At 56.8% G+C, this 11,859-nt stretch overlaps 1 protein-coding gene across 7 annotated transcripts in view; it reads right to left on the bottom strand.

The window, feature by feature from the left end:
- Positions 1-11,859, bottom strand: part of STIM1 (stromal interaction molecule 1) — a 41,184-nt gene that overhangs the window by 8,954 nt on the left and 20,371 nt on the right. For all 7 annotated transcript variants that reach the window (XM_032442302.1, XM_015852570.2, XM_032442304.1 and 4 more), the window contains exons 4-8: positions 9,894-10,005; positions 8,939-9,054; positions 4,482-4,659; positions 2,003-2,180; positions 537-704 (exon numbers count right to left, since the gene is read on the bottom strand). In XM_032442302.1, coding sequence (XP_032298193.1) covers positions 537-704; positions 2,003-2,180; positions 4,482-4,659; positions 8,939-9,054; positions 9,894-10,005 — 752 coding nt within the window. The remainder of the gene's footprint in view (positions 1-536; positions 705-2,002; positions 2,181-4,481; positions 4,660-8,938; positions 9,055-9,893; positions 10,006-11,859) is intronic.

An 11,859-nucleotide genomic window follows, 5' to 3' on the forward strand; every position in this document is an offset into this window, starting at 1 on the left:
CCCATGGGGTGAGCAGGGCAACGCTGCTCCGCACCCCCAGCCCTGCCCACAAGTCAGAGGGACCCCATGGGGTGAGCAGGACCCCCAGCCCTGCGGCTCCCCACAAGTCAGAGGGACCCCAAGCAGCTGCTCCGAGCAGAGATGGGCTCCCTCAGAGCCCGGCCTTTCTAAGGACAGACCCATCACATGCCCCAGCCATTATAATGGCGCATTAAGGCAGGTGGGCTCCCATGAGCTGTCAGCTCTGGCTGCTTTATACATCCACGGAGCTGAGTGCGTGTTACAGCAGCTCCCCTGCAGCTCTCAGCTCCTCGGCTGGCACAGAAAGCTTGGAACAACTGGGAATACAGAGGGTGATTCATTGCTACGGTGCGTGTGCTCATAACAAAACGGTGCTGCCTGTGCATGTAGGACAGCCAGAACAGGGACTGAGCGCATGATATGAGGACACAGAACACACTGTGCAGGTTCCCTTCCCAAACCTTCCCCCCAGGCAGTGATGGGAAGATCCCAGAGCAGGATGCTGAGATACTCACCCCTTCCTTGGCCACCAGGAGCTGCTTCTCGGCGTTCTGCTTCTTGATGTTGTAGTACTGCACCTCCACCTCGTGGGTCAGCTGCAGCCACTTCTGCAGGGCCTCGGGGGCAGCCCAGCTGCAGTGAGATTCCAGCTCCTTCTCGGCGTTCTTCAGAGCCATCCGGACCTGAGGAGAGGCAGCAGGGCTGTCTTATGGGAAGGGAAGGAAGCTGTGCTGCACCAATGCAATGGGGGCATTGGGTTGCTGGTCCAACACGTGGCTCACACTGACCCCACGCAGTGCTGAAGGTGTGGGGCAGTGGTTGGTAAGGATGTGGGGCTGACCACGAGCCAGCAGTGTGCCCAGGTGGCCACAAGGCCAATGGCATCGTGGCTGTGTCAGCAGCAGTGCAGGCAGCAGAGCAGGAGGTGCCCGTCCCTCTGCATGGCACTGCTGGGGCTGCAGTGCTGAGCTCAGTGATGGGACTCACTGCCAGAAAGACATGGAGGGCCTGGAGAGTGTACAAAGGGATGGAGCTGAGGGGTCTGAAGTATCAGTTCATAGAGCAGTGAGTGCCTTCTGACCCCGTGCTGTGTGCTCACCCCTTGGACACACTATAACCCATTGAGGACAGGTTTGCTGCGAGCAGCCTGGCTGCAGACCCTGCACTCTCAGCACCATTTGCTGGGCTCCAGCAGGAGCTTCCAACCCCACGGAACCGTTTTAGTGTTAAGAACCAACGGGTGCAAAAGAAACTCTGGGTTTAATATCCATGGCACCAAACAACAAGTTGTACTACGGTCAGTGGGAGTGATGGGTTACTGTGCTGAGGGGCACTGGGATGGTGGCTGTGTTACAGGCACACGGTGGGGGCAGGAGGACGATGCCAATACTCACCCTTTGGAGGCATCCATCATGAAGGCCTCTGAGAAACAACAGAGAGGTTAAGTCACCTCTGGCTGGCTGCTCTCCTAATGGGTGCCAAGGGCAGCAGTGGTGGAATGGATGAGTGCCCTGCACTTGGTGGTGGTGGGGCAAGAAGGCTTGGAGAGCTCTGCGCCCCATAGAACAGCCCCATCAGTGCTGTGCAGGGGGGCATGGACCCCCACGGGCTCTGAAATGGAGCTCAGTGCCTTTGTGGAGAGGTTGTGTGGCCAATGTGGCTCGTGGATGGGGTCTGCAGGCGTCAGAGCTGCTCTCAGTGCAACCAAGAGGACGAGGGGACCTTGCTGCCCGCTGGCACACTGAGCTACAGTGCTGCTCCCCCGGCTGCCTGAGCACCAACCTCTCCCCATCCCATGCAATGCCTGGGCTCTTCTTGCCTCTCCTTCCTCCCCCACGGAGGTGGATTGGATGGGACACAGCCGGGCTGGGGCTCCATGGAGGGCAGGCTCAGTGATGGCTGCAAGCTGCTCCTATGGCATGTCGTGTATGCATGTATGTGTGTGTGCACGTGTGTGCGTGCACCATGGACCACCCCTCACCTGCTCCAGCTCCTGCTCCGCGTACTTCTGCCTGCTCAGCTCATTCTCGGTGCCCTCCCGCAGCTCCCGCAGCCGATGCGCCTCCTGCTTGGCGATGCTGATCTCGTCCTGCAGCTTCTTCTCCAGGTGCACCTTCTCCACCTCCACGGAGCGATGCTCCTCCTGAGCCTTCTGCAGCCTGCGGGACATGGAGACGGAGATCAGCCCTGCTCCTGTTTGCAGCCATCGAAGCTGGAAGGCTGAGGAAGCTCACCACGTTGAAAGGAAACCATCACAGATGGAACCAGCTCAGCTGTAGCTGCTCCTGCCTGTCCCACCCCGATGGACACAGACTAAAGGCCTCAAACCTCACCCTGTGCAGCACACGGGGGCTGTTCTGCAGCCCTGCAGCAAACAACGAGCTCGCAGCTTGTGCATCCCAGGGGAGATGTGTGCAGCACATGAGCAGAGCAGGGAGAATGGATGCACTGAGCACATAGCGGAGCACAGAGCAAGGATGCAATGAACACAGAGCAAGGATGCACTGAGTACAGAGCGGAGCAAGGATGCAGAGCCCAAGTGTAAAGCACAGAGCAAGGATACACTGAGCAGAGCATAGAGCAAGGATGCACTGAATCCAAGTGGAAAGCACAGAGCAAGGATGCACTGAGTACAGAGAAGAGCACAGAGCAAGGATGCACTGAGCCCAAGAAGCACTTGCTGTGCAGGCTCATCCTTGGCACCCAGTCAGCGATGGACACAGATCTGGCCCCTGAGCAGCCGTGCTGTTGGCTCTCTTCTTGGAAAAGGTTTATTTTCAATTTACAGCTCTGTTGAGAAACTGCTGTGTTTTTCTTCCCAATTAACGGAGGTTTTTGCCAAGGCGTTCCAGGCTCTCAGACGAACCCACGCTCTCTGCCCTGAGCTCATTGCTAAAGCTCCCACAGTAGGGCCTTAAGAATTCCAAACCACCCAAATATCTCTATTTAAAGGAGAAATTTCCCCATGCGATGATGAACAATTCCCTTCAAAGGGATTTGATCCTCAAGACAATCTCCAAGTGCAGCCCTGCCATTGCATTTTCCCTTCCCGTTGGCTTTTCTGTTGCTGGCCATGGACAAAGCCACCCCCTGTGCCCTGTGTGTGCAGTGAGCTCTGGGATGGAGCACAGCACTGCGTTGTACCATGGGCACAAATGGACCTACAGCCCAGCAGCACATCATCAGGGGGATGAGCTCTGATGTGAACTTATCTGCTCGATGGGCCACTCGAGGGACTGGGAAACATCAGTGCTAATGGATGGTCCCAAAAGATGAGCCACAAATGGCCCTCGGTGCCTCTGTTCCCCTCTCCAACCTCCAGACATGCAGCAGAGAGAGGAGCAGCAGCAGCAGATGGGGCCGTCCTGCAGATGTGCTCAACACTGACCTTCCATCAGTGGGAACAACTCAGTTTGAGGTCTAGAAGGGAGTTCTTAGAAAGCAAATAGCTGAACAGAACTGCCTCCCTGCTGCCCATGGGGACCTGACCTGAGAGCTGGGATGAGAGGAACCTGATGGGATTCAACAAGGATAAGTATAGGGTCCTGCTACTGGGGAGGAACAACTGCAGCATCAGTACATATTGGGGCTGAGCTGCTGCAGAGGGGATCTGCAGAGGAGGACCTGGGGGTCCTGGTGGGCAGCAGGTGACCGTGAGCCAGGAAGGGAGCTGGGCTGCATTGCATGGAGCGCGGCCAGCAGGGCCAGCAGGTTCTTCCAAGCCCTTCAGTTCTGTGTGATTCCGTGCTTAGGTTGGTGCCTCTTCACCTGGTTCTGAGCTCCCCAAACCCACCTGCCCCCCGTGGGGGGGGCACACACAAACCCCACCATGGATGAGCAGGAGCTGCGCCCCCAGAGGTTCCCTGGTTCTCCAGGTGATATCCTGGCTGTGATGGAGAGCGACACAAAGCTGTGTGAAATGAGCTGTGGGTCACAGCCCGTTCCTTGGCGCACACACAGGAAAACCCTTCGAGTCAAAGAGAAAGGAGGTCACCCAGCTGCAGTGCTGACGTGGACGCACTGCGTCGGGCACCGCCTGCCCGCTACACTTCTAAGTGCCCTCTCACCGTGCAGATACCAAGTGATGTGATCACAGAGAGGCTTTCCAACACCTCGCATGCATGGATGGCTCCCAGGGGCTGCCAGGCAGGGCAGAGCCTTCCCAGAAGACAATAAGCAAACTGGGTTACTTCCCATCCTTTATGAGGCTCCTTTAACCCAGCGAGGTTCAGATCTGCCTTATAGTTCTGTGTCTGTGGGGGAAGTCATATATGGCCTGGGTTGTAAAGGACCACAAGGACCATCATATTTCAACCCCCTGCCATGCGTAGGGTCACCAACCAGCAGACCAGGCTGCCCAGGATACCCACACTGCATTAAAGAGAGAGCTGCAAAGCAAATCAGGTGGGAGATCCCGATGAGGAACCACCAGCAGCCGATGGGGGACACACAGCTCTTACCTCTCCTGCAGGTCGTGGAGGGACTGCTCAGCCCTGTGAAGTCCCTCCAGGTCCTTCATCATCTTCTTCATGTGCTCCTTGGAGTATCGGTTCTGGATGTAGGCAAACCAGCAGCCACCCACCCCGATGACGATGGACACCACCAGCATGAAGTCCTTCAGGTGGTTGTGCCGCGTCACTGCAGGACAAGGAAAGGCTGCTGAGGGCACAGCGTGGGGAGGTCCAATGTTTGCATGGGGGGAGGCTTTGAGCTGGGTTGCACAGGCCCACAGTGCTCATCCAGCTCCAACCCCCTGCTGTGTGCAGGGTCACCAACCAGCAGCCCAGGCTGCCCAGAGTCACATCCAGCCTGGCCTTGAATGCCTGCAGGGATGGGGCATCCACAGCCTCCTTGGGCAACCTGTTCCAGTGCGTCACCACCCTCTGGGGGAAAAACTTCCTCCTAAGATCCAACCTGAACCTCCCCTGTCTCAGTTTCAATCCATTCCCCCTTGTCCTATCACTGCCCACCCTCACAAACAGCCTCGAGTTCAACTCTGCTTCCTTAAAACGTGAGCTTTTTTGGGAGGGGAAATCAAACAAAACCATAAAACATCCTCCCTCAAAATGACTGAGCAAGCACAGGGCTTTCGCTTCCCCTCCTTCCCATTTGTGAGCTCTTAATGCTTTCCGAGCTGGCAGCATCAGCTTGGCACAGCATGAAGGAGTGGCTGATGTGCGTCCCTACCTGGGTGCAGTGGGGCACATAGAGGGAAAGCTGTGCCCTCAGTGGGGAGGATGGCTGCCACAATGGGCTGTTCCCAGCATGGAATGAATCTGTCCCTCCATTTATCGCCCCCCGAAATCCCAGGGGAGGGAGGAACTGCCCTCCTTCCAAAGAGCTGCCCAGGGAGGGGGGTCACCAACACCAGGGTATCCCTGAACCGCAGGGTGGTGGCAGTGGGGGATGTGGGCAGTGGGTACAGTGGGGTGGGGATCCTGGAGGGTTCTTGTAGCCTTTGAGATGCTGTGATTGCACAATATCCCTGTATGCCCCAATGAGATCCAGCACATATGGCACTGACTGACACTGGTATCACCGCCAGGAAGCCCCCACTTCAGCTCAAGGCCCAGGAGCACAGCTCTGTGCAGCCACCAATAGGGCCCCCAGCAGCAGGGATGCTTCCAGCTCTGCACTCTGATAAATCCCCATCATCTCCACAGAGCTGAAGCAGAAAAGCCCTGAGATGAGAATCCAGACTAATTCCTGTCCTGTGCTGCTCGAAATGAGGCCACCAGCCCATAAAGGTAGCTTCAAAATGCGGATGGAAAAGCAGATGCTTAATAGCAACAAGCACAGTAAAGCTGCTGTTAGGACAGCGAGCCTTGTGTTTGACCTTGGCTCTCTGATGCATTTCTCTTCTAAGCCAACAACAACTGCCGTGTGCCATAAGTGGGAAAAGATGAGGCTGTTAAAGGCTGGCGTCCCCCCAGCAGCACATGATACACACAGCCCCGACCTCTCCCTGCATCCCAATTACAGGGACTTCATTACCAGTGACATCCCCTGCCCTCGCTGCTCTGTGTCCAAGCGCTGCAGCCTGACCCTGAGGACTGTCACCACCTCTCCCACGGCCCTGCCTGCTCCCATCCCTGCTTCCATCCCTGCCTGCTCCTGCTCCTGCCCCCTGCAGCCATCCCTCCCATGCACTTGGCCCCCGGTGCAGCTGAGACAGCAATGGAGACACACAGCAAAGCAGCAGGACTCCTTGGTACTACAGGCAGACACGTGGCATCCCAACTAGTGCTGCAGCCTCTGGAACATGTGGGTACCCCAGTGGGTTCCCCTGTGTGAGCCCCCCATGAACCATCCCCTGCTGGCGTTTCTCTTGCTGGGCTGCATTACCATCACAAAGCAGTGCCTGCAAGCAGCCTTGTTCCCAAGCTGAGTCATAGAATCACAGCATGGTTTGGGTTGGACCTCAAGGATCATGAAGCTCCAACCCCCCACCACAGGCAGGGCCACCAACCTCCACATTGATACCAGCCCAGGCTGCCCAGGGCCCCATCCAAGCTGGCCTTGAACACCTCCAGGGATGGACGGGGCATCCACAGCCTCTCTGGGCAGCCGTTCCAGCACCTCTGCATGTGATGCACTGCACTCCCAACTCAGTTTGCTGGACTAGAAGATAAGGAACCACCACCTCTCATCTTCATTAACAGAAGTTCAGCAGCAACTGGCTCAATAAAAAGCACCTCTTAGCAACGCTGCCAGCCTTACAAAGACGAGCATCACCTCCTTCAGGACAACGCCTCCATCCTGCTTGTTTGTTTTCAATAAACGTTGACATTTACCCCCCTGGGATTGGATCGTTAACGTAGGGCTGCAAAACAACCAGTGCCAGCTGTCACTGTCAGCACTCTGCCCTGCCAGCAATGGGCCGCGCGCTGCCAGCTCACACACAGCACATCCACCTCTGATGGCGCATGGATGTGAAGGAGGAGGGCAATCACAGCCCTGTCCCTGCTGCTCAATTCTACCCCAGCTGGGGGGCCAGCAGAGCACCCCACAGCTCCCCCTGCCCTGCAGCAGCAGCAGCACGAGGCCGTGGCCCAAAGCAGCCCCTGCACAGCACCCATCTGAAAACGCTCCTTTACAAATTCAACACTAAACATAATAATCAAGATCCTCCTCGGCCCCACTTCCCGTTCCGGATGGATTATCACAACATCCTCTTCCCAAGGAGCAGCTCCTGGCACGTTGCTGCACATCCATCATTTCCACTCCCTCTGTTCCATTGCTTGGAGGTCAGCGTTCACCTCCAGCGCCAGCAGCGCCCTGCACTGACAGCAGGAGGGATGGGCAGACAGGCAGAGCCCCCCCCCCCAGGTGTAACCACAGCCTCATTGCTTCCATAAGGATCAAACCTATGGGAACAACAGCGGATCAGTGCTGCTGCATGGGATGGAGCTGAGCAACACCCAGCAATGGGTGCAGTGAAGCATCACGCAGAGCCCCAGCAATGCTGCAGCTGTTGCATCTCACACTACAAAGAACAAAACACCCTGTCACCACCTGCAATGCCTTCCCCACAACACGAGCCCTCCGTGCTATTAAATGAGCAGCACAGAGTTAATTCGCCGTTGTTGGAGCCAATGAGTTTCGGTCCATCCCTCTGCAGCACCCGTTGTGCAGTGCAGAGCATCACCCCCTGCTGCCAAACAGCCCGAAGCAAGCAGCCCACCCACGCTCCCAGATTGCCAACAGAGCTGGGGATGAATGAGCACCGTGTCAAAGAGAATGGAGCTGCATTTCAGTGCAACCCAAGGGGGGCTCCGGGGGGGGCCTGGGAACAACAGCTTTACTGCTGGGAAGGGACCACCAGAGCCCCCCCCGGCCAAACTATGGAGCAGATCCCTCCAGCAGCTGCAGCACAGCCCTGCAGCACAGCTGCATTAACAAGGCTGGATGCAGTTTCAGAGATGGGAAGAGGAGAAGCTAAAGGCACAGCTGTGGGATGGGCACAGCTGTGGGGTGGGCACAGCTATGGGGTGGGCACAGCTCTGGGGTGGGCACAGCTATGGGGTGGGGACAGCTATGGGGTGGGGACAGCTGTGGGGTGGGCACAGCTGTGGGGTGGGCACAGCTATGGGGTGGGCACAGGTCAATCCATTCAGTTTGCTACCACATGCCCCAAATTGCCTTTATGAACCTTGGGGAAAGCCACGTAGGACAGATGCAGGCGGTGCAGCCATGCATTGCTCAGGGCTGCTCAGCTCTGCGTTGCTGTGTGCACAATTGGAGCTTGTGACATGAGCCAGGACGGCTGCCCAGCAGCTCCTCAAACACAGAGAATAACCATTAATCCAAAGCCATTAAAAGCAATTTACTTTGCCATTACAGCGCCTGGGAGGCTGCCATCCAAATTCCTCCTCGGCGCTGGGATGTGCCAGCAGGAACTGGGGCAGCTTTAACCACAGGGTCCTGATACAGCCAGACCTCGGATACCTCACCAAAGCATCAGTCTTAATGAGGACAACGTGCCTAAGCAGGAGAGACTCATAATAAGGGGAATGCAGCCGTGAGCCAGGTGCAATGCATGCAAAGGAGCGCCCCAAGCTGCACAGAGAAACATCAGAGGGGCCTCCAGATCATCAGCAGATGCCCACAAGCAGCTCCAGAACCGGCCCTCCTTCATCACAGAGCCATCCCAATGCTGCCCTCCCTCCAGCTGTGCTCACGGCTCAGTGCAAACCTAATGCTGCCCTCCAGCTCAGCGCTGTGCTATGGGTACACGCAGTGTGGTTTATGCCTTCCAGCTGCAGTGCTCACAGCAACACAGCCCCAGGTCAGGGCTGGAGCCCTGAGCCGACCTGCTGGTTCTGCCTCATTGCAGGCTTCATTCAGCATAAACTCTGAGCCACGCAGATGGATCTTTGCTGCCTGATGCTGAGCAGATTCAGCTCCTTGAACTTACAGAGAGGAGGCCCAAAGAGCACGGTGTCCAAAGCCTTCAGCTGCAGCTTCTGCCTGTGGCTGCGGTCTGTCATCTTCAGGACCGTCCCCATCATGGTGGCATTGTTCACTGCTAACCTGTGGAATGGAAGGGGATGGAACATGGAGTCACATCCATCTCGATTCATAATGGAGCTAAAGTTATGAATGTGGGAGCTGTGGATAGAGAAGTGTGAGCAGGAGCACAGAGCTGCCAGGGCTGAAGGAAGCCCCCAGATCGTGGTGTTTCTGCTGCAGATCATAGAGTCACAGCAAGGCCTGGGTTACACACAGTGCTCACCCAGCTCCAACCCCCTGCTGTGTGCAGGGTCACCAACCAGCAGCCCAGGCTGCCCAGAGCCACATCCAGCCTGGCCTTGAATGCCTGCAGGGATGGGGCATCCACAGCCTCCTTGGGCAACCTGTTCCAGATCCAGATGGAAGTGAAGGCTTCCATTCATCCTGACTGCTCACACTCCTTCCTAAGAACACCGAGCTTGTCATTGCCCTGCTCTCCGTGTGTGCATCTGTTAATCAAACCCGTGCTGCCAGCTGATTGCAGAGCACATCTCTCGTGTGGGATGCAGCCAGCAGAGACCATCCCTGTGCTGAGGATGATGAGTTACAAAGGAAGCGTGGGTAGAGCCGGGGCACTGCCTGGACCTGCTCTGCTCCAGCTTAAGGCTGCAGCTCTGAGCACACAGCTTCAGGCTGATGACGTGTGCTGTGCAAGCCAGCACAGCAGCACTGACAGCCACAGCACCTGGCCTAACTCTCTGCTTGCAGAGCCAAGGCTGCAGCACATCCATATGCCTGGAACCAAGCTGGGCTGGCACAGGAGTTACCCACACAGCACTCAATGCACTGGGATGGATGACACGTGTTGCTGCCTCGGCTCTGCTCCATCCCCAGCACAAATCCATGGGCTGAGCACTGACCTGGGCATGGCGTGGCCGCTCAGCTGCAGCTTTCGGAAGGTCTCTTCGTATTGTGGCAGCTCCACGTAGGTAATGAGCCACTGCACCACCTCGTCCACAGTCCAGTTGTACACTGCGGGCAGGAAACACACGAGCAGCTTAACATTATTAGTGCTGATACCATGGCATCAGTGTGACCGGTAACCACATCATGGGCACATCTCCCATCTGCCTTTAGCAAAGGGAGAACACACACGGGGTTGGAACAGCAGCATCCCTGCACTGCCTGCTGTATGGAGCCTGCTCTACATGGGGGCTGGACTCGATCTCTGCAGGTCACTTCCAGCCCCTGATGCTGTGATCTCTGGGGAAGGCAGCGAGTCCATTTGCTGCCCCATAGACAAGAGAAATACATCCCAGCTCAGTGCAGAGCTCAGAGCCTGCAGCAGAACGGACAGGAGCAGGGCCAGCAGTTTGGCAGGAGCCTTCAAAGGAAGGCATCATCTCCAGCAAACTTGTGAGATGACTCAGAGGATTGTTAGCAAACTGGCCCAGCTGAAGGAAACTCCCCGTAGTTCCCATCCCTGGCCCCCAGACTGTAAGAAACTCATTTCTGTGCCATGGGAAGGTGCTGGGATGGGAGCCAGCACCCAGCAGGAGCCGTGCCCCAGGGCCCGAGGCGCTGCTGTGCAGACATGGCCTGAGGGAGCTCTGATCGACCCAGGGCACAACGCCAGGGCCTGAGCTCCCTGCTGGGAGCCACTCAAGGCCTGGGATGAGTTAGCACAGATCCCAGAAGCGTTTTCTGACAGCCTCAAATGATGAGAATTGCTGCTGCTGTGGGTAGAGAAACTTGCTCAGCCCTTGGGTACCCACCCCCCAACCTGCCCAGCCCCTCTGCACCGCTCCTCCAAGGGAAGGGATGGATGCTCAGCATCCCAACATTGATCTGCTTCTGAGAGTCACACGCATTGAGAAACTTATCCATGGCCCCCAGTGCACCCGTGAGCCAGCAGTGTGCTCCTGCAGCTCGGAAATCAAATGGGATCCTGGGCTCCATCAGCAGAGGGGTGGCCAGCAGGGACAGGGAGGGGATTGTCCCTCTCTGCTCTGCCCTCGTGAGTCCCCATCTGCAGTGCTGTGTCCAGGTCTGGGGCTCTCAATACAAGAAAGACATGGAGCTGTTGGAGAGGGTGCAGAGGAGGCCACAAAGATGCTCAGAGGGCTGCAGCACCTCCCATACAAAGACAGGCTGAGGGAGCTGGGCTTGTTCAGCATGGAGAAGAGAAGGCTGCGGGGTGACCTCATTGCAGCCTGCCAGGACCTGAAGGGAGCCTACAGACAGGAGGGGAGTCAGCTCTGTGAAAGGGCAGATAAGAGCAAAGGGAAAGCAAGTGCTGAGTGCTGACCAAACTCCCTGCCACCCGAAGCGATGCTGTGCTGCTTCCTGCATGTGTCACCAACAGGAAGGGAGCAAAAGCAAAAGCTGAGAAGTTTCTAAAGCAGAACGATGGGGCAGAGCAGCAGGGGGAGTTTTAATGCCTTTAACATCCGGATTGGGGATGAAAGTGAAACTTGTGTCACAAAGTGGCAGTGAACCCAAAAGCTTCCTCAATGGTTCAGCAGTGCCAGGGGCTTCCCACCAGGATCTGAACTTCCCCAGCCCTGGGTGAGCTGCTGTGCCCAATGCACCCGGGACAGCTCTGGGTTTAGAGCTCCATTTGAGGGTGTCTCTGGACCTGAACCTTGAGAAGGAGATGGCACAGGGCAGCACGTGGCCCTATTCTAACACATGTTTATAGGGATAGAGAAATGAAACCACTTGTACACACAGAATGGTTTGGGTTGGAAGGGACCTCCAGGATCATGGAGCTCCAACCCCACATCACACACAGGGCCACCAACCTCCACATTGATACCAGCCCAGGCTGCCCAGGGCCCCATCCAAGCTGGCCTTGAACACCTCCAGGGATGGACGGGGCATCCA

The sequence above is a fragment of the Coturnix japonica genome, chromosome 1 (genome assembly GCF_001577835.2).
Source record: "Coturnix japonica isolate 7356 chromosome 1, Coturnix japonica 2.1, whole genome shotgun sequence".
NCBI classification, from domain to species: domain Eukaryota; kingdom Metazoa; phylum Chordata; class Aves; order Galliformes; family Phasianidae; genus Coturnix; species Coturnix japonica.